Raw genomic sequence first — 23,583 nt, 5'->3', positions numbered from 1 at the left:
CGTACGTCCTCCCCTTTTTAATTGTCGCTTGCGCTTTTCGAAAAACAACTGCCGACAATTATATATTAAAAAACATTAATATTTATAATACATAATTAGTATCATTAAAAAGATTTTTGAATCTAGTTTTTTAACAATTTTTTTAGAGATACAAATATTGCACGTATTTTCTACAAATCGAGTCAAACTTGTGGTACGTACATCAACCGCGACAATTAAAAAGGGAGTATATAGCTAGCTCGAGTGTCCCAACACTAACACCCAGATTATTGAACATCCGGGCGCTAGTAGCTTCGTTATAAAAAGTGTAACCACAGGGATGTGGGCACCACAAACTCAAAACCATGGGATGGCCCCCGTGCGTGGAGAGATCTCTCAGTTGCTGACTAGCACGGACGCGGGGAGATGCGTCGTCGTCGTCACCGGCGAGGTGCGACGGAGCGGAGCACGTACGCCAGCCATGCGTCGTGGGCTGAGGCAGGGTGGCTGGCGCGGAGCTCGGCATCGTCATGGCTGCCGGCGCATGTGCAACCCTCAGAGTACGTGATGGATCGAGATCGAGGTTACGGACAGCAAGATGCAGATGCGTCGTCAGATCTCGCCCTGTCACCGCTGTGAACGGGAGCCATGGCCTGCAGGACGAACAACAAGTGTGCATGGCATGCTGCAACGCCATCACCTCGTGCTCCACGCCACATATGCATACAGATTCTCTTGACCATCAGATGGCTGCTGCGCCGACGATCTGTTTGTGCTGTGCTAGAAAGAGGAAAAAAACTTGTGCTGTGTCTCGGCTGTACATACGGCTGTCACGATAATTTTTTTATATATATATTCAGGCCTTGTTTAGTTTAGTTTTTCTCGTGAAGTTTACTCTCCGTCGTATTTGGACATATACATAAATTATTAAATATAGACTTAAAAAACTAATTATACAGATTATGACTATTTTGTGAGGCAAAGTTTTTAAGTCTAATTAGTTATGATTTAATAATGTGATGTTTAAAGCTACAGTAAACATGTGCTAATAATAGATTAATTAGACTTAACTTTTTTAATTTGTTTTATTATTACTATCCGAACACTATATAATATTCTATGTGACATCCCAAAACTTTACACCAAAGAAGGCTTGACTAGGATCGCACGCTACTCACTTTAGATCCATGCATGTTGTTTGAGTCCTTTAGTAGGAGCAGATTACTACATCACATTAAACCATGTTTTACTACTTCTTTTAAGGTGTAAATTTTATGTTTAAGCGATGTAAATTGATTATTTATAAATGAGAATGGTCAGAATTACTTGATAGACCCTTAATTTTAAACATTTCGATTTTTAACTGGTGTAAGTTAATTATGGCAAATGGATGTTCATCTGATCATATTTTTAGCTTTTTTTTTTTAATTTTCTATATGTTTTATTTGGTTCTCCTTTACAATTTTTCAATTTCGCTTCCATAGAAATAATCTGTCTTTTTTTTTGTTTGTTTAATATTTTAAAATTATTCAGATAATTTTTTTGTCCATTTAATCTGGATCCAAAGCTAGGTCACTAGAATTGAGTGTTGGAAGGATTACAAACACTCGATTATTTTCCCCTATAACAATCCAGTGCTTTACCTTCTAGCATCACCCGAGTGTCACATATACATCACACCCGGGCTAGACAGCCCCTATAAAATCGGCGCCAATTGATGGAGGCCCATCCATGTATGAAATATGAGTTACAGTTGAAAAATTGATCAACAACAGCAATTCACCATGTCTCCCCCTTCTGCTCATGCAGAGCAACAAGAGCCGGACGCCCACAACCACCTTCTGCACCAAACTTACGTGGAGCTGTATCACCACGGCCTTCACCACATCAAGTCCTCGGCGCTGCTGTGCGCCGTTGGACTAGGCATCCCCGGCGCCATCCGCGGCGGCGCAGCAACCATCTCCGACCTCGTCACCGACACCGGTGTCCGCCCCGCCAAGCGCTCGCACCTCCGGCGGCTCATGCGCATGCTTACCTGCTTCGGCATCTTCGGTGCCGCCAGCGAGCAGCGAGAAGGTTCCGCCGCCACCGATGACGGTGAGAGTGAGACCGTGATCTACACGCTGACGCCCGTGTCCAGCGTCCTCGTCGGCGACAAGGACGCATCAGGCGCCGCCGCCGCCGCCTCGCCGTCGCTTGACATGTCGGCACTGCTCCGCCTGGTGGCACGCCCGAGCACGTCCGTCTCCACTTTCTTCAGCTTGGAAGAGTGGTTCAGAGACGGCGGAGGCGCCACGACGCTGTTCGAGATGGCACTTGGTGTGCCTCCATGGACCTTGACCAAGAACGACGCCGCCTACAACAGAGCCATGAACGAAGGCTGTGTCGCCGACACCAGCTTGGCTATGGACGTCATGCTGAAAGATACCTGCAGAGGTGCCAGTAGTATCTTCAGTGGGCTCACCTCGCTGGTCGATGTTGGAGGGGGCCATGGCGCAGCCGCTATGGCCATCGCTACGGCCTTTCCACACATCAAGTGCAGTGTGCTAGACCTCGAACAAGTGATCATCAAGGTGCCAACTACTGATCTTATTCATAGCACGGTGAAGTTCATCGCCGGTGACATGTTCGAGTCTATTCCACCTGCAGATGCTGTTTTCCTAAAGGTAATAAATTTGTATATATTCCTCATCAATCATCATTATTAGATCAGTGGTAGTACTAACTAGGGATTTATGCATGGAATATTCGTGTGGATAAGTGATGTCTATGTATGTATGCACATGTAATGTTTCAGCATGTTTTGCACTGTTGGGATGATGACCACTGTGTCAAGATACTTAGACAGTGCAAGAGAGCGATTCCCTCCAGAGATGCTGGAGGTAAAGTGATCATTATGAGTATTGTGGTCGGCTATGGAACACTCGACAAAGTTGTCAAGGAGACGCAAGTGCTGTTTGATATGTACATGATGCGATATGGTGGGTCTGAGCGAGAGGAGCACGAATGGAGAAAAATCTTTTCAAAAGCTGGATTCAGTGATTACAAGATCACGCCCATATTAGGTTTTCATTCAATTATTGAGGTTTTTCCATGAAGAAGCTCAATAATAATGGGCCGGGAAACTATCTATCTATATATATAGTTAAGTACTACAACGTCAATAAGAGATAAACAATGAATTGTGATCACTATGTTATTCACGGTTGTTTGTATCATGCATGGAAGTTCCATAAAATGTCAACATCGCCAAAACCAAATTTACTGTTGTGTGCCTCTGTATTACAAAAAAAAAACCTGAGTAGTTTTTGAGGTCTTGTTCCATTTGCATAATATAAGGTATGTATTTCACAGGGACTTATTATCCCCATATATATTGTATTGTTCTTTATATAAGCAATCAGCAGGGCAAGGCTTTGTTGTACTTATACCATCAAAAACAGTAAAGTTGAAAGACCATGAACTGAATCGATCTGTGTTTCTTTTTCTCGTACATCATTGTTTGATTATTTTGTGATTTCTTCAAGTTACAACAGCTGCCTGTCTGCTTATAATATTTTGGTCATTGTTTTGAGACTTGACTGATTTGGGTTTTTATTTTTTTAAAAAAAAGTTGATTATTGAGATATTTGAAGTTTGAGAGCCTTAGTGAGCTTGTATGGACAGTCCACAGCCTTGAGCACTTGTGATAAGTCAAGAATCTCAGTTGCACATTTGTTGCATTTGGATGTAAAGCTTTCTTGGTGATTATTAGGTGGCGTTCGGTGCTCCTGTGCGCTTGTGATGAATCCATATGACAATTTGTGAGGGCTATTGCCCCGCAAGCAAAAACGGATCATCTAGTCAATTCTAGAAAACGATTGAAAGAGACGACCCAACTAGAGCTTCAGCTTCAGAGGTCACTCACGGCCTCCTCAATGGATATGTAGGCTTCAAGTGAACTTGTACTTCGGAATCTGATGCAACGAAGATGACAACAGGTGTTCCCTTGTCAAGTATAGGCCTTCCCATGTCGCTACCTCGGAGCCCCACTATTGGTAACCACGCTACGACACGTACTGACAAACAACATCGGTCCTTGTTTAGTTCGAGAAGATTTTGCAAATTTTTTTAGATTTTTCCGTCACATCGAATCTTTAGACGCATGCATGGAGCATTACATATAATATAGATAAAAATAAAAAACTAATTATACAGTTTAATGTAATTTACGAGATGAATCTTTTGAGTCTAGGTAGTCCATCATTAAACAATATTTGTTAAATACAAACGAAAGCACTACAGTGTCTAAACAAGGCCCTGGTCGACGCCATCGCGAGTCGGATTCTGACATTTTAGGCAGGGCTCCTCAATGCGGCCGGGAGGTCCATGCTCGTGCATGCGATGCTCTCAGCTATCCCGGTACACGTACGTCTCCATCCTTGTCCGCTTGGGCGGTCTGGCAGATCTATAAGCGACGTCGAGCGTTCCTGAGAAACAGATCGGAATCGGTTGCCGGCCGGGAGAAAATGCAAGATCGCCTGGCTGATCGTCGTCTGATCGCCCAAATTCTACGGCAGGTTGGGAATGCCGAATATCAAATTCCTCGGATTTGCACTGCGATTAAGATGGGAGTGGCAGAAAGAGGGCTGCTGACGCACCACCATATATAGACAAAGCTGCCGTCCAATCCTGAGAAGGCTGTCAGCGCCATGTTCAACTCTTCAGTCCACATTGAGCACTCCATTTGCTGTGAGTGACACTGATACGGCTTCCGGCTCGGATTCAGCGACGCCTGGCCTGACGATCGTCCGACAACAGAAGCGCCTGAACCGTATGAACCGTATGGGCTACAGTCAAGCGCCTGAACTAGGTGTGCAAAGGGCTAACGTTTAGATGCACCTCCAAACCTCTTTAGTTCAAATATTTGTACTACTTTTAAATTTTTTTTGGAGAAGTAGTATAAATATTTGAACTAAAGAGGTTTAGAGGTGCACCTAATCATCGCTCATTTGCACCCCTAGCCTGAACCTCAAGTGTGTGTGCGCGCGTCTCACTATTATATATAGCCTAGCATCTTCTTAGTGAAAGGGGTTATATATCCAAACTATTGTGACCAACTTGCTATCTACTAAGCACTCTTCGTCTGTTCCTGCCTAATTGCTTTGCTCTTGCCTCAATTCTGAATCATCTCCCTTGAGTCCCTTCCTATCTGATAAGCTGCCGTGATAATCGTTGTGCATGTGCGGCCTCTGGTATTTCTCTTAGCAGGTACACTCTGTCATTATACTAAACACATTTTTGGCGTGCCAGAAGCATGCCTGACAGTGATCCACTGCTACGGACGTTAGGTGACAGTTGGCTTGTATGTGGTGGGGGAGGGCGGGGCCATGGCCCGTGGAGATGTCCAATAATGATACTGAATAGCAGCTGTAGCGACCGCGATAGAGGTCTCCACCAACCGTTATAAGGTACTTCTTTCGTCCGTTAATATAGTATATTTTAACCTTTAATTTTTTTTCTCAAATATAATACATTCTAGATAGAATGATAAAAACTATTTTTATATTAAATATTTTCTATTTATCAACCAATCACCTTTAATCATATTGATGATAGCATCTAATTTACGTTACTGGAAACTGGCTCTTTAACGAGTACAAACCTTCAGGCACTCGACAAATGAGCTCTTTGCCGAGTGCTGTGCAAAAACACTTGGTAAAATAACAGTACTTGGCAAACTTGCTTGTTTGCCGAGTGTTTTTTTGCACTCGACAAACTAGATCTTTGCCAAGTATTGTTTTGTTTCGCACTTGTCAAACAAGACTTTGCTGAGTGCCTGAAATTTAACACTCAGAAAATAGGACCTTGCTGAGTGCCTAAAATTTAACACTCGGCAAATAGAACTTCAAAGCATATATTAAAGCAGTAAATTAATTCAAATAAAAAAGTTTTTAACTATAAAGTTATATAATTTCTCAATATCTATAACTTTTTATTTTGGTCATTTTCTTCATTCAACAAAGTGATAATAACATTGTTCATAAAATCTACAGCTCTCTCGTATAGTTTTATAAAACTAGAACAGAGATATATAAGATTTGTAAATAATATTAGTGCCACTATATCAATTGATCAAATGATCAAAGGAAAAGTTTTAGATCTTCAAAAGTTATACAACTTTGTAGTTGAACAATTTTTAAATTGAATTAATTTTGCCAACAAAAAGTAAGTTTGAATTTGGAAAAAATTGAAATTTGTTTTTTCTTAAAGTAGCTCAGATGGGAAAATAAGAAAAATAAAAATTGTATATATCGAAAGTTTATGAAACTTTATAGTTGATAACTTTTAAATTTGAAATCATCTTGTCAACGAAAACTATGTTAGAATTTCTAAAATTTAAAATTCAAATTTTATAAACAACCTCGGATTGAGAAACTATTAAAATAAAAGTTGTAGATCTTGAAAATTTATGAAACTTTACAGTTGACAACTTTTAAATTTAAATTATTTAGGGCCTCAAATAAGAAATTTACACTCAGGTTAATATAATATGTAGGGAATCAAAACGGATTTTAGACACAAATAATAGTGTGGTGTAGTGGTAAGAGAGGGTAAGTGCGTGGGGTAGGTCGCGGGTTCAAATTTGGCCGACCACTTAGCCCACAAAAAATATTGCGGCTTGTGACCTCGATGGGGTATGGGCTAAGCACTAGCTGTTTTAGGCCCCTAATTAAATTTTTTTTTGCTATTTTTTGTGTTTTTTCTTTTCAAATTTTGTCGAGTATTTGTTTTTTTGCCAAATGTGGACTCCGCACTCACCAATATTTTTGCCGAGTGCTTAAAAAAACTCTTGACAAATGTCTCTTTGCCGTCTAAAATTAGATGGTGTGGGTTTTACAAGCTGAGTCCGGTAGTATATGAAATAAAATGAGGGTATATACATCTTTATGTCTTAAAATTATTAGGATACCACACAAGGAGTAGAGGACTATTTCTTAAGCTGAAACTTACAGCGAACGCTATTTGAGTTACAAGGCTGTTATAAGGTCAGTCTCAATGCATGTTTTATGAGAGTATCATGCACATTAAATAGGGTGCCACATAAGCAAATTTGCTGACTTGGCAGGGTCATTAAATGAAGAAGTTTCATCAGATGAGAGAGGAGTTTCATCCCCATGAAACTGCTATGGCTCGGTTACCTAGTCTTGGTAACTGTGCCATGAAACTATGCATTGAGACTGGCCTAACAGTTCGCAATTCTTCGTAGCGGCCGTAATAGCGTGGCATGGTATGCACCAAATATCCCTAGCTAGCCCACTATGACCCCCACTCAACATAAGCAGATGATTTAAATGCCCATTATATACTGATGAAGTTGCTTCCTTTGACAACAATAATAACGAATGATGGCCCTATATGAGCTATTTATTACAAACATATAATTTATTTCTTTATAAACTTTGATATATCTAATGTGCGGAACCTATTTTTTCTTAACCTATTTCTTTGAGTATCATTAAAGTCTACTTATATACATTATTCATGACATATATGCTTAGATTTATATATATGTAACTATCATACGCCACTATTGGAGCTTAACATTTTCAGTAGCACCAGCTATCCTCAATCCACTACCTCAACATCAATCATATGGAATTGACTCATGGAGATTTGACAGAGAGGGACAACTTATACGGTAAAGTACTCCATCTGTCCTAAAAGAGAAATGTAATTCTCACTTTTTTAAAATTCAAATGACTTGAAGTTTAACCAAACTTATAAAAGAACTATTTATATTTCATACAAATAAATACCGTTAAATTAATTACGGAATATATTTTTATGGTAAACTTAGTTGAAGATATAAATGTTAATACCTTTCAATATAAATTAATAAAACTTAAGTTAGTTTGACTTATAGGAATTCCATAATTGTATTTTTTTTATGAGACCCAGTTAAAGATATAGATACCCACAAATACAAGTGCACACTCATTAGGGTGAGATGAGCAGGAAAGAAACACAGTTCACGATTTGTTTTGGTCTGCAACGTTTGTCAGTTTTCTTTTGCATTTTTCTGCACAAATGGCCGTTATAATTTGTCCACGTGATCACGGCCCCAAAGGGACTGAGAACCTTATCTTTTTCGTCGTTTCGTTCTTGTAATGTCCATTTTTGTCGATGTACGTAGTCAGAGGCTAGCTCTGATTTTTCTTATTTTATACAAAATTCTGAGAAACTAAATATTTTCTTCATACCAGAGGGTACACCGTGATAAATAAACAAGTTGTGTCATCTGTATTGACGTAACTAAATAGATATATGGAGGCGTGCCTAAACAATTTCTATATATATAGTATTGAGTCGTGCTATTTTATTTGGCGTGTGATTAAAAGCTAAGTCATGCCATCACGAGTGGCGTGATATATACATGTGCAGTATATTCTCGTTCAGTGCTATTAATTTTTTTGGTTTTCTGTTGATTAAAATCTAAGCATGTTTTAAATTTTTTATGTAGTATATATGTTAAAAATTAAGCACGATCAATTTTATTTGAATTTTGTTCCTATAATACTATATTTGAATTTTCTGCTAACCTATTTAACCTAAAAATAGTCTTTTTTAAAAAAAATCAAAAAGCGCCCAATGAGAACGGACACACTCACACAAATGTATTATACTGGCGTGACTCAGCTTGATGTTAGTCATGCCAACTTGCCAAGCAAAATGGGTTGACTCAATTCTATATGAAAAGTATTCACGGTACACACACCAACATATATTTAGTCACGCTAATGCATATGGCGTGAGCGTGACTATATTCATTTGTCATGCCATGTCTAGTGGGGTGTTGAAAAAGAGTAGATACTGAAAATTTAGTTATGAATATTATTAAAATATTATCATTTTTCGTTTAAAACAAAAAAGATTCAGCTCTGGCCATGTGTTTGCTGGAGGAAAAAAAGTTTTAGGCCTTGTTTGGATGTAGTCGTATTCACATCAATCCACATGGGTTGAGGTGGATTGGAGTGGAACTTGAACTAAATTCCACTCCAATCCACACAAACACACATGGATTGAAGTAAATACGACAACATCCAAACAAGGCCTTACTAGGGACAGTCCTAGGATCAAAACCATGGACACCGGTTGTGGATATAGACACGTATCCATATGCATGCATCTAACGATGAGACTGTTGCCTAAATTTATTAGGAGGAATAATTAGAAAGAGAAAACTATAAATCTTTCATACGTTTTGGATGTAAGCGTATGAACACTGAGTGTTGCTAATTAATCCACGTTGGGTGTCCATGGTTGCTTCATGAGGATCTTTTCCACGGATACTCCCTTATAAAATATGCGCCAATGGAGACCCATGCATCCATGTATGAAATATCGACAACAATTGAAAAATTATTCAACATCTCATCAACCATGTCGACTTCTTCTGCCCATGCAGAGCACCAAACTTACGTGGAGCTGTATCACCACGGCCTTTACCACATCAAGTCCTCGGCGCTGCTGTGCGCGGTTGGACTAGGCATCCCCGGCGCCATCCACCGCCGCGGCGGCGCAGCAACAATCTCCGACCTCGTCGCCGGCACCGGTGTCCACCCCGCCAAGCGCTCGCACCTCCGGCGGCTCATGCGCATGCTTACCTGCTTCGGCATCTTCGACACCGCCAGCGAGCAGCGAGCTGCCGACGACGACGACGAGGAGGACGGTGAAAGTGAGATCGTCTACACGCTCACCCCCGTGTCCAGCGTCCTCGTCGTCGGCGACAAGGATGCATCAGGCGGCGCCGCCACCTCGCCGTCGCTTGACATGTCGGCGCTGCTCCGCCTCTTGGCGCGCCCTAGCACGTCCGTCTCCACCTTCTTCGGCTTGGAAGAGTGGTTCAGACTTCAGAGACGGCGGAGCCACGACGCTGTTCGAGATGGCACTTGGTGTGCCTCCATGGACCTTGACCAAGAACGACGACGCCTACAACAGAGCCATGAACGAAGCGTGTGTCGTGGACACCACCATGTCTATGGACATCATGCTGAAAGACACCAGCAGCAGTATCTTCAGCGGGCTCACCTCGCTGGTTGATGTTGGAGGGGGACATGGCGCAGCCGCTATGGCTATCGCTACAGCCTTTCCGCACATCAAGTGCAGTGTGCTAGATCTCGAACAAGTGATCATCAAGGTGCCACAACAAGCTGGTACTGATCATATTCATAGCACGGTGCAGTTCATCGCCGGTGACATGTTTGAGTCTATTCCACCTACAGATGCTGTTTTCCTAAAGGTAAATATAAGTATATTAATTCCCATACATACATAGATATATCATCCTCAATCTCCAGCTCGTCATCATTATTAGTTTAGCTAATTATTAGCTGCAGGGGCGAAGCTACGCTAGCTCTGCTATTGGGGTCAGCTGACCCTGGTGATTTTGTGCAAACTTCCTGTTCGGTTCATTTCAGATGAGAAAAACTTATATAAATTAGAAGAAACATCTGAATAGGAATTGTTCCAGGGAGCAAATCCGTGATACCGAACGAGCCCTTAGTGAGAATTACTGTTCTACACTGTTCTCTAAAGACAAAGACCCCAGCATACATCAGACCTGACAACCCCAGGCCAGCGCCATTTTATTAGCTTGGCTTCCCCTAGTTAACTGAATACCAAACTAGCAACTATTTCACTTGCTGAAAAAAACTAGTTAATAGCAACTAGCTAATTTTGGTTGTGGTCTATTAGCTAGCTAACTACTAATAGCATCTAATGGATCCAGACGTACAGGGCCTACGTAGCACTAGCTTGTGATCTATGCATGGAATGTTCATGTGGATATATATAAATGATGTCTATGTATGCACATGTATGTTTCAGCATGTTTTGGATTGTTGGGATGACGACCACTGTGTCAAGATACTTCAACAGTGTAAGAGAGCAATTCCCGCCAGAGATGCTGGAGGTAAAGTGATCATTATGAATGTTGTGATCGGCTATGGATCACTGGACAAAATTGTCAAGGAGGCACAAGTGTTGTTTGATATGTACATGATGCGATATGGTGGGTCTGAGCGAGAAGAGCACGAATGGAGAAAAATCTTTTCAAAAGCTGGATTCAGTGATTACAAGATCACGCCCATATTAGGTTTTCATTCAATCATTGAGGTTTTTCCATGAAGAAGCTCAATATAGTGGGGAAATCGTCTATCTATATAATTAAGTACTACAACGTCAATAAGAGATAAATAATGAATTGTGACTTTGTTATTGATGGTTGTTTGTATCATGCATGGAAGGAATTCCATGAAATGTCAACACTTACCGTGAAAACCAAATTAGCTATTGTGTGCCTCTGTATCCGAGTAGTTTTTGAGGTCTGATTCCATTTGCATAAGGCTTGTATTTCACAGGGACTTATTATCCCATATATATTATATTGTTCTTTATAAGCAATTAGAGCAAGGCTTTGTTGTATTTATACCATCAAAAACAATAAAATTGAAAGACCATGAACTGAATCGATCTGTGTTTCTTTTTTTTTACATCCATTTTCTAGTCGCATTGTTATTTTGTCATTTTTTCAAGTTACGACAGCTATGCCTGTCTGCTTATAATATTTTGGTCATTGTTTTGAGACTTGACAGATTTGGGTTTAAAAAAATAGTTTGTTATTAAGAGATTTGAAGTTTGAGAGCCTTAGTGAGCTTGTATGGACAGTCCATGGGACCATGGCCCTGAGTCAGGGGCGGATTTGGGCACGGCCACTAGGGCCATGACGCTAGGTGTGGCCCAAATCCACCCATATAGTATATGTAATTTTCTATACAAGTTGGACCAAATTTTGTAGAGAACCAGCCCAACAAGGAGGGAAGATAGGAATAGAGGCGTCGCATTTCTGTCCTCGAGAAAAGTTTTTTGTTTTTGGTTTTTTGGGTAAACTAATTAAGGTGCGCGTTTCTGCGTTCATCCACCTTCCGTTATTTCTGAGCATTCAGGCTTGGGCCTTGTTTAGTTTCCAAAAACTTTTGCTTAATTTTTTAGATTTTCTGTCACATCGAGTCTTGTGACACATGCATAGAGCATTAAATATAGATAAAAGAAATAACTAATTGCACAGTTTATCTGTAATTTGTGAGATAAATTTTTTGAGCCTAGTTAGTCCATGATTAGACAATATTTGTCAAATACAAACGAAAGTGGTACAGTGTCCATTTTGCATTTTTTTTGGAACTAAACGAGGCCCTAGAAGTAGTCGAGGTAGGTGTGTGAAGCGTGATCAACTTTTACGAAATTCCTTTTCCTCCCTCAACTCCAAAATTGGACAAACTACCTCTATCAATTTTTCAAACCGTGTATTTTACCTCCCCACAACAGTTTCGAAGGCGGTTTTACTACAGTAAATAGTGGTTTTGTTTTTTCTTTTTTTTTTCAATTTGCCACTGTCTGTGCAAGCGTTTCAGCAATATCAAGAGGTTTTGGAGCTCTTCGGTTCTTTGCCCTCTAATAATGATCATAATTCTTGGTTCTATATCTGGGGTAACTCCTTTTTTTTTTCCTCCAAGGCAGCTTACCATCATCTTATTGGCCATCTGGATGTTGATCCAATTTTCAAATGGATCTGGAAGTCATCCTGCCAACCCAAGCACAAGGTTTTCTTTTGGTTGTTGATTCAAGACAGATTGAGTACAAGAGATCTTCTGAGAAGAAAACATATGCACCTGCCTTCCTATAAATGTATTTTGTGTAATCAGAGTACAGACGAAACAATTGCACATCTCTTCCTAGAATGCAATGTTGCAAAGGATTGCTGAAGTCTTATTGGATTAACAGTCATCAGCAGCCCTGATTGTGTTGAAAGATTCCATAGCTTCAGTGATAAGATCAATGCTCCTTTCTTCATGGAAATCATTATTATTATGTGCTGGTGCATCTAGGGCCTAAGAAATTATTTCATTTTCAGAGGAATTCAAGTCAATTGCCTAAGAGGCTTAACAAATTTTAAAGAGACCTTCGAGAAACTCTTGTGGAGAGTGAAGAAGAAGTACTTCCCGGCAATTCAGCTATGCCTAGATCAACTTGTGTAATTCTTTTGATTTTTTATCTGTCCTTTTTTGTCTCTTGAGCAGTTTTTGGTGACGCTCCTCTGTCTTTGTTTTTGACTATAATCTCCTCGATTGTGTTGTACTCTGATTCTGTTTTTTAATGCATTTTCAGTAGAGGCCCCTTGGGTCTCTCCTGTTTCGCTCAAAAAAATATAGTATGCTTTAGTATAAAGTTTTTGCTACGAAGATTTTATCTTTTTTTATTTATATGGTTGAATCTTTCAAAAATCATAGTAAATCATAAAATAAAAAAAGTAAATTTTATTGGACTCCATATGAGCAAATATACACTGTGAATATATAATATGGTATGCTATTTCAGGTGAAGTAGGTGCACCACGGAGCCTCATGTACGTCCCACATGTTGAGAATTTAAAAGATTTATCTTTTTTTTCTAGCATATCTCATAAGAATTAACATATCAGCCCCCAATTAATAGTAGTAGCAAAAAAAATTAAAAAATTCAGCCTTTTGCATAGTTCATCTTAGGCCTTGTTTAGATGAGAAAAGATTTTGGATTTCGGTACTGTACCACTTTCATTTGTTTGTGGCAAATATTATCCAATCATGGACTAACTAGGATCAAAAGATTAATCTCACGATTTACAGGTAAACTATGCAATTAGTTTTTATTTTCGTCTATATTTAATGTTTAATGCATGTGTCGAAAGATTCAATGTGACGGGGAATCTTGAAAACTTTCTGATTTTTGAGGTGAACTAAACAAAGCCTTATTTGCATGTGTGACCTCACAAGGTCGGTGGAGAACACTGGGTTTGCCTCTTGAAGTTGGTTCTTATTTGTTCCCAGGTTTTGACCGTGTTCAGCTCCTGTGTTTGGCAAAGTCTCCAAATCAATGTGCTTGGCAGAAATATTTGGTTTCGGCTTGAAGTCTTTTTGACTCTATTCACTTGGTTGACAAATTATAACTGAAAGTAATATTCGTTGATTTGTTTTGATATAAAAATATTACTAAATAATTGTTAGATTCGAAAGATAACCTCAAGCGAACAGGCTAGATTACGCTATCTCTAAAAGAAAAGGAACCTAGAGACAAAATTGAAAAACATGAAGGAGGTGTGGGTGGGTGGAGTGTGTGTTGGAAGGGGTAATAGGAAAATTTTTAGTTGTGAGAATGTATAACAATGTAACTTGCAAGTGGGTTTACAGAACCTTTTGTGTTGTTAGCTTAGGCCTTGTTTAGTTCCTTAGGTGGAAAGTTTTTTTTTGAGGGGTACTGTAGCACTTTCGTTTGTATTTGATAATTATTATCCAACTATGGACTAATTAGGCTCAAAAGATTCGTCTCGAAAACTAAAGGCAAACTATGCAATTAGTTATTTTTTATCTATATTTAATGCTTCATACATGTGCCGCAAGATTTGATGTGGCGAAAAATCTTATTTTTTTATACAAAATACACACTTTTATTAGCATCAACTAGCTAACTAAACAAGTTCATTGGGTTGCCACTTGTTGACTTCTGTCATTGGTCGATGCATTAGTCGTTGTTTGGTTACTACCCAGTTAATTTTTTATTTTTGATATAAGCGACAGCTCTACTACTGTCTTTTTCAAAGCCAAAACAATATGGACAATCAAAACAGTAAATTGTTTGCTTCAACCCAAATTAATAAAAGTGAAAACATATTTTTACAGTCTGTAGAATGATACAATTCAGCTCCCACATATACAGTGGCAGTCCATATCAACATTTCCCTAAAAAAAAAGAAAAAAAAACATGCAGAAATCAAGCTCTCTCTTTTGAATCTCGGAGCAAGGCCGTGGTCGACGAGGCTGAAGAAACCTTGGAGTCGCTGCTGGTGGTGGTGGTGGTCGTCGTCGTCGTCGAGGAATCAACACCGCTGTAACTTTCAATGGACAAAGCACCGTAGGAACGTCCAGTGACGGCGAGGTCCGACGCCGTCTTGTACATCTGCGGCGGGAGCGCCGGAAGCCTGGCGTCCTCCGACTGCAGGACGTGCATGGCCTGCGCGATGGACGGCCGCTCGCTCTGGTCAGGGTGCGCGCACCACAGCCCGACGACGAGCACCCTCTCCATGCACTCGTCGCGGAGCTCGTCGGCGCCGGACCTCAGCCGCTCGTCCGCCGCGTCAAGGATCGCGTTCCGGCCGTAGAGGCTCCACACCCATTTCAGCAGAACGAAGGGCGCCTCGCCTTGCAGCAACACCACCGGAGACCGGCCGGAGACGACCTCGAGGAGGACGATGCCGAAGCTGTAGACGTCGGCGTGGGTGCTCGGGTGGCGCGTGTTGACGAACTCCGGGTCGATGTACCCCGCCGTGCCCATCACGGCCTTGGTGGTCTGCCACCGCCCGCCATGGTCGCCGAGCCGGGCGAGGCCGAAGTCGCCGAGCTTGGCGACGAGCGAGTCGTCCAGCATGATGTTGCTCGGCTTGATGTCGCCGTGCACCACGCGCTGCTCCCACTCCTGGTGCAGGTACCGGAGCGCCGATCCCAAGCCGAGGATGATCTGGTACCTCTCCGGCCATGTCAAGAAGCTCTCGCCGTCGATGCTGTGGAGATGCCTGTCGAGGCTGCCTTGCGCCACCAGCTCGTAGACGAGCAGGAGGCCATGGCGGCTGTCGCACCAGCCGAGGAGCTGCACGAGGTTCCGATGCTTGAGCCGGCTGATGATCCGCACCTCCGCCTCGAACTCCTTCCTCCCCTGCGCCGACGAGTCTGACGACAACATCTTGATGGCCACTGGACGCTCTTCGCCGGCGACAGTGAGGGTACCCCTGTAGACGCTGCCGAAGCCACCGCGACCGAGCTTGCCATCCTCGGCGAAGTTGTTGGTGGCGGCGGCGAGGTCACGGTACGCGTACCGCCGGGGGCCGGTGGCAGCCACCCCTCTCTCGAGCTCCGCCCTGCTGTCGTCTTGTTGTTGGTGATCGTTGTCGTCGTCGTCGCTGGTTCCAATTCCTCCCGACGATCTTCTTCTTCTCCTCCTGCGTTTCTGCCATACCACCACGGCGGCAGCCGCACACGCCAAGAGAAACAGCACAGGCACTAGCACGGCGATTATCAGTGTTCCTCCTGATGTCTTCTTGGGTTGCTGGATGCTGCTGCCAGTGCCAGCAGGTGTCAGAGCTGGCGGCGGTGCCGGTGCCGGTGCTGGTGCGTCCTGCAGAGTGGATGTAAATGTCCATGACAGCACCTTGTGCTGCTCGCCGCCGGCGCCGGTCGCTGCGGAGAAGCCGACGGCGACACGCTCCGGCAGGTAGCTCTTGAGATCAACAGTCGCGTTGACGTAGTACGATGTGTCGTCGTTGATCGTGAGCTGGACGGCCAGCAACCTGGTGACATTCACGTACCTGACGGTCGCCACCATCTCGTAACCGGAGGTGAGGTTCCTGGTCGGCGAGGTGGTGTCCGTGGACGCCGTGGAGTTGACGGAGTTGACGTCGATGCCCACATGGCTGCTGCTGATGTCGTCGTTCGCCAGGTTGCGAAAGGTGTCGAACTCGACGGCGACGATGGTGCCGTTGCCGGTGCCGTTGGTGTAGGCCGGGAGGAGGCCGAGCATGCCCCCGGAGCTGTTGGTAGGGACACGTGACCCGGGGCCGAAATGCGCGAGGAAGAAGGCCATCCCATCGCCGGCGAAAGTGCTCGGATCCAGACTGATGTTGAAGGTGAAGGTGGTGACGAAGCTCGCCGTCTCGCCGGTCGCTGCGTCCCAGAGCGGCACTGGCTGCGTGTACGTCGCCCGGCCGACACTGTAGGTGCTGCTTTGGTCACGCTGGTTCCGCGTGAGCTCGAGGGTGTTTGGACTGAGGTAGGCGTCGCCGGCGAAGGTTATGAGCTGGGAGAGGTCTGGGCTCTGGGGCATGGAGAAGGTGAGGTTGAAGGACACCGAGCCAGCGCGAGGGACATGGATGGCAAGCGTCCAAAGACAGTAGAGGCTGCACAGGACGGCGAGGCCGGAGGGACCGCAGCTCGCTCTAGCTGCGGCTGCCATTGTTGCTAGCTAGCTAGCAAGCATTTGGTTTGTGGGATGGGTTGGACGAGGAAGAAGGACATAAGAATCTTTGAAGTGGAACGAATAGTCAAGATGGGAAGGGCGAAGGGGCAAACTTGGCCCTGTCATTGGGGAAATTTTTTTCTACCATTTGGTGCACATGCTTTCACTCTCTCATTTGTTGAATTTGTATTGACAAATGTACAAACAAACATCTCAATACAAACTCTTCCACCCATTAAATTTGTATTGAGAAGTGTGCAAATACGTATCTCAATACACAATGCAGTTTCGCATTGAGATGCGTGTTTGCACATTCTCAATGTGAATTCAATAAGTAAGAGAGTGAGAGCATGTGCCCTTAGAGCCAGAAAAACTGTGTTCCCTGTCCTTGGACCTGGGCCCCTGGCCCTGTAGGCAACTTTAGGGGCATGGGGCCTTGTTTAGTTTAAAAAAATTGCAAAAACTTTAGATTTTTCGTCGAATCTTGCAGCGTATGTATGGAGCATTAAATATAGATAAAAATAATATTTAATTGTAAATTTTGTCTGAAATTTGCGAGACGGATCTTTTGAACCTAATTAGTCCATGATTAGACAATATTTATCAAATAGAAACGAAAATGTTACGGTACCGATTTTGAAAAAAGAAAAAATAAAACTAAACAATTCCTGGAACGATCAATTTTCTGGATGCTATGGCCTTGATGACCCATTGGCTAGTATATATATGTGTGCCGATCCAAATACTTTTCTACTGTTACATATCATGAATACTATCAACACTTCTAGAAAATATGAGATACAAGATTAAAAACATAATAACATTAAGATTATTAGTAATACATCAAATTAAATAAGTTTTCAAGGTAAATTTTGCTGCAGGACATCGTCACAAATTTTAATATGCTGATGGACACCATAACGAGCAGTATTTGCCCAATATCATTACAAATTTGAGGTTCTTTCTCATAACACATCACAACTAATATTTTATTTATTTTTTAGATTTGTAGAGAGAGAAGACGAGAGAAATGACTTTGCTGCCCTCGTCTTCGACCTCCGTCTAGGCACTAAATTTTACCATAACACATTGTCAGTTCCATGGGAGAGAGGTGGCGTTCTCTGGAACTGCACGAGCGGGGGCTAGACAGGGAGGTCTTGAGAGGCCATGCAACCACGCCGTCGCTACATGAGGAGGCCGTGGCCGCGCTGTCGCTGCGCGAGGAGCCCACGAAGGTCACGTCGTTGCTGCGCAAGGAGGCCACGGAGGTCGCGCTATCGCCAAGAACCACTTGGAGACCAATAGTTTGGACGGGGACGGGAGGAGGAAAGGGATGAATCCACAACGATGATGTGTTATGGCAAACATCAATGAAAGGGATGGAGGTTGAAGACGAGGCCAAAGAAGACATTTCGCTAACATTCTCTCTCCTGAAATCTAAGAAATTAATAAAATAACCGGCACGGTGTGTCCCATAAAAGAATCACAAATTTATAATGGTACCCAATATATTTTGCTATTTGCTGTGTGTAGAGGCCAATTACTGTTTCCTCTAGTGTCCTATTGCAGAATTTGCCTTTAAAATATGGTATTCCTCAATGTACTTTCAACCAAAGACAATCTTATATGTTATAACCAACTGTACTTATTCTAAAAAAAAAAGAATACCAATAAATTGAAGAAAAAGATAATTATTATGACGTAGGTGACTCATGATACCAAATAGGCCTTATATTTTGTGGGTCAGGTTAATTACCCAATGTGCCGTTTCCATCCATTACCAATATAGGATATATTTTATGAGATGTACTAGTACCAAACCGACAGATAATAAAGCCAAATAGTAAGGCCTTGTTTAGTTCCAAACATTTTTACATAATAGTTATTATAGCACTTTCGTTTGTATTTGACAAATATTATCTAATCATGGATTAACTAGGCTCAAAAAATCTGTTTCTCAAATTAGAGATAAATTATGCAATTAGTTATTTCTTTTATACATGTGCCGTAAGATTCGATGTGATGAGAAATCTAAGACCGTGTTTAGTTCTTTGTGGGAAAAATTTCGCGACATTGTAATACTTTTTTTGTTTGTGGTAATTATTGTTCAACTACGGACTAACTAGGCTCAAAAGATTCGTCTCTTAAATTCCGACCAAACTGTGCAATTAGTTTTTATTTTCATCTATATTTAATATTCCATGCATAGGTCCAAAGATTCGATGTGACAGTTAATCTTGAAAAAAAATTAGGTTTTTGGATAGCCTTGTTTAGTTCCCAAAAATTTTGCAAAATTTTTCAGATTCCCCGTCACATCGAATCTTTAGACGTATGCATGGAGTATTAAATATAGATGAAAATAAAAACTAATTGCACAGTTTGATCAGAATTGACGAGACGAATCTTTTGAGCCTAGTTAGTCTATAATTACACAATATTTGTCAAATACAAACGAAAGTGCTACTATTCCTATTTTGCAAAATTTTTTGGAAGAATTTTTTTGCAAAATCTTTTGGAAACTATCAAGCTTGACCCTGTTTAGTTCCCCGCTCAAAATCTTTTCATTTATCCCATCGAATCTTTGGACACATGCATCGAACATTAAATGTAGATAAAAAAATAAACTAATTACATAGTTTGGTTGATAATCGTGAGACGAAACTTTTAAGCCTAGTTAGTCCATGATTAGTCTTGAGTGCTACAGTAACCCACATGTGCTAATGACAGATTAATTATGCTTATTAGATTTGTCTTGCTGTTTCCAGACGAGCTATGTAATTTGTTTTTTATTAGTTTCTAAAAACTCTTCGTAATATTCTTTCGATATATTCGATGTGATATTTAAATTTTTTTTATTTCCAATCTAAACAGTGGCAGAGAGGCTGCTATTCCAACAACCGGACCGGACGCTAGGCTGGCGTGTGTGACTTTGACAACGACTGATGGAGCCAGCAGCGTGGACTTGGTCGTCAGCAAGGAAGTCGTCCCGCGTGAACTCGACATGCATCTTTTCTTTTCTGTCCACTAACGACACTGCCCACTAGTAGATTACTAGGACACAAGTGGATGATGTTACAAGAAATCAATTTAATATAGACAAAAATAAAAACTAATTGCACAGTTTAGTCGAAATTTACGAGACGAATCTTTTGAGCCTAGTTAGTCCATGATTGGATAATAATTACCACAAACAAACGAAAGTGCTACAGTGTCGTGAAAACATTTCGCCAAGGAACTAAACAAGGCCATAATATAAGGTACAGTAAAATTATTTGGAGCACGTGACTTTGTGCTTTTACTGTTCTCTCTCAATTCTTTTCATTTTAGGCCTTATTTACTTCTAAAACTTTTTGTAAAATATGAACAATACCGTTTTTGTTTGCATTTGATAAATATTGTCTAATTATAAATTAATTAGGTTCAAAAGATTCGTCTAATTACAGGTAAATTATGTAATTAGTTATTTCTTTTATCTATATTTAGTGTTCCATGCATATACCGTAAATTTTGTAAAATATTTTGGGAACTAAACATGGCCTTAATCTTTGATTACTGCACTAAGTAGCAACATGTTTGTACTTTTACTATTTTCCACGCACTAAATATTGTAGTTGGTCTGACCTCTATGGTGTGTTTTAGAAATAGTTGGCTGTCATTCAGGGGATTTGGTGTGTTTGGGATCGGGATCATGCTGCTGCCCCAATGGGCTGCACATGTGTTTGTTGGGGGCAGTGGATTTCGGATGTCACAAGAAAATGCTTGTAGTCAGTTTTTTGGTGAGTTGGAAGATATTGTTTAGTTCACCTCAAAAACCAAAAAAAATTTAAGATTCTACGTCACATCGAATCTTGCGGCACATGCATGAACCACTAAATATATATATGAAAACAAAAACTAATTGCACAGTTTATCTGTAAATCGTGAGACGAATCTTTTAAGCCTAGTTACTCTATGATTAGATAATGTTTGTCAAATAAAAACAAAAGTGGTACAGTGTCATAATTCAAAAACTTTTTGGCTGAAGACCAAGTTGTTATTGTCTCTTGTTTTACGCTGAGGCCTTGTTTAGTTCTAAAATTTTTTGTAAAATAGGAATAATAACACTTTCGTTTGTATTTGACAAATATTGTCCGATCATGAATTAACTAGACTCAAAAGATTCATCTCGTAAATTACAAATAAACTGTGCAATTAGTTATTATTTTTATCTATATTTAATGCTTTATACATGTGCCACAAAATTCAATGTGACGAGGAATCTAAATCTCTTTGTAAAATTTTTGGGGAACTAAGGGCCTGTTTAGATTGTAGATGAAAATTTTTTGGATGTCACATCGGATATGTCGGAAGGATGTCGGAAGGGGTTTTTAAAAACTAATAAAAAAATAAATTACATAACTCGTCAGGAAACTGCAAGACGAATCTATTAAGTATAATTAATCTGTCATTAGCACATGTGAGTTACTGTAGCACTTAAGGCTAATCATGGACTAACTAGGCTTAAAAGATTCGTCTCGTAATTTTCAACCAAACTGTGTAATTAGTTTATTTTTTTATCTACATTTAATGTTTCATGCATGTGTCTAAAGATTCGATGGGATGGATGAAAAAATTTTCGGTAGGAAACTAAACAGGGCCTAAACAAGGCCTGAGAATGTGAGTTATCCGCTCAATTCTTTTCGTCCAGCATGACTTTGTGTCAAATTTGGGAAGTTGTTTACGTTGCTTAGGCCTTGTTTAGTTCGCGAAATGAAAAGTTTTCGGCCACTGTAGCACTTTCGTTTGTTTGTGGCAAATATTATTCAATCATGACTAACTAAGGTCAAAAGATTCGTCTCGTGATTTACAGACAAACTGTGTAATTAATTTTTGTTTTCGTCTATATTTAATGCTTCATGCATGTGTCGCAAGATTCGATGCGACGGAGAATCTTGAAAACTTTTTTGATTTTTTGTGTGAACTAAACAAGGCCTTATACTTGTAATTCTCCCGAATCTTTCAAAATAAAATGTATGTGAACCAATTCCCAATCAATAAAAAAGGGAAGGCGTCGGCTCCGTTCGCTTGTCTTATAATACCAATCAACAGTATTTTTCTCTTATAATAAATCAACGAATAGTACTTTCAGCTATGGCTTTGTAGACCAATGAAGATGCTGATGATGAGGATATTGTTAGTTTTTTTTTTTTGACAAGTGAGGATAGTGTTAGTTGGAAGCTTGAGAAAAAGCAAAGGCTCCATTCCGATTGGTTGATCAAAAGGAAGTGGGACGTGGTAATTTTGTAATTAGGATGGAAATGTATTTCACTTTGTTCTCTTTTCATGCCTAGTTGCCAGGAGTATGCCCAATCGTTGCATACAGCCCTTGGCACCGCTGGTAAACCTTGAATCAGGGCTTAGGAATGTCAATCGTTGAGCAGACTTGTTCCGAGGGAAGACTGATGAACCAACCTAAATTTTGCGATTCCGGATACTGTAGTATTTTCGTTTGTATTTGACAAATATTGTCTAATCCTGGACTAACCGGGCTCAAAAGATTCGTCTCACAAATTACATGTAAACTGTGTAATTAATTTTTGTTTTCGTCTATATTTAATACTCTATGCATGTGCCGCAAGATTCGATGTGACAAAGAATCTAAAAATTTTGGCAGCACTTTTTGCAAATTAAACAACCCCCCACCCCAATGGTATATTTAAGATAGTTTCTATCTCTATTAATTAGTCTGCCAACTAAGCAGATTGCTGATGTGGCAGTAGATTTATTGAAGAGAGAGAAGAAAAAATAGAGAAACCGTTTCCTATAGAGGAAACGAAGTCTTCACGTTTGCCGATGCTGGAGGAAACGAGCTGAACTGCGTTGGGGAGAAACGAGTAGCTTCCTTCCTTCTCGGCTCGGATCTCCTGCTCCACTTCGCTCGCATGTTCCCTGCGCGCTGCCAAAACTCGCGCTCCCACGTCCCTCTCCCTCCGGCCCTCCCTGGCTGTGCGCTCGTGTCCTTTCCGCAGCGGAGGCCGTGGTGCGCATGAAGACCGAGCCGTACGCTATGAGGAGGTGCTGCTACAGCGGCAGGGTACCAAGCATCAGCGACTCTATGGTGTGAGGTGGTGTTGATCTAAATCCTGGTAATCTATTTGTTCTGCTATCTCGTTAACAAATAGACGATTTAATCGACGGGCAGTGGAATCATCTTGGTTGCTGTTATCTGATTGTTTTTTCTTGTTGTGTGTTGCAACAGATTAATGCACGACATGATTTGCTCGAGAACCAGATACCTATTTGTGCTAGACCTCCGAAACATGAATCTGAATTAGTATTGGAGATTGATTTTGTCGCTGTGCGTGTGCTACATATACTCTCGGTACAGATGATCAAGCTCTCTTTGTGAAACATGCATGAAGTCATTAATTTTATTTAAATTTAGAAATTACTGAGGAAACTATGCATTGGAAGAATTAGAGTCTATAGTATAATTTAATGCTCTTGGAAACTACTCTAGAAATCTTTCATTGGGACTGCCCTTAC

The 23,583-nt window shown here is 41.1% G+C and overlaps 2 protein-coding genes and 1 pseudogene across 2 annotated transcripts; 2 read left to right on the top strand and 1 right to left on the bottom strand.

Annotated features, from left to right (window-relative positions):
• On the top strand, window positions 1,704-3,217 carry LOC8070360 (acetylserotonin O-methyltransferase 2). Its single transcript, XM_021445961.1, has 2 exons — window positions 1,704-2,645; window positions 2,777-3,217. The coding sequence occupies exons 1-2, from the start codon at window positions 1,764-1,766 to the stop codon at window positions 3,074-3,076; spliced, it is 1,182 nt and encodes a 393-aa protein (XP_021301636.1). The 5' UTR covers window positions 1,704-1,763; the 3' UTR covers window positions 3,077-3,217.
• On the top strand, window positions 9,306-11,810 carry LOC8071414 (annotated as a pseudogene).
• Window positions 14,685-17,235, bottom strand: LOC8071413 (L-type lectin-domain containing receptor kinase IX.1). Its single transcript, XM_021445704.1, has one exon. It carries the CDS (start codon window positions 17,053-17,055, stop codon window positions 14,824-14,826), a length of 2,232 nt encoding a protein of 743 aa, XP_021301379.1. The 5' UTR covers window positions 17,056-17,235; the 3' UTR covers window positions 14,685-14,823.

This window comes from Sorghum bicolor, chromosome 8, assembly GCF_000003195.3.
Source record: "Sorghum bicolor cultivar BTx623 chromosome 8, Sorghum_bicolor_NCBIv3, whole genome shotgun sequence".
Lineage (NCBI taxonomy): Eukaryota > Viridiplantae > Streptophyta > Magnoliopsida > Poales > Poaceae > Sorghum > Sorghum bicolor.
This window is presented reverse-complemented; position numbering and strand designations above follow the sequence as displayed.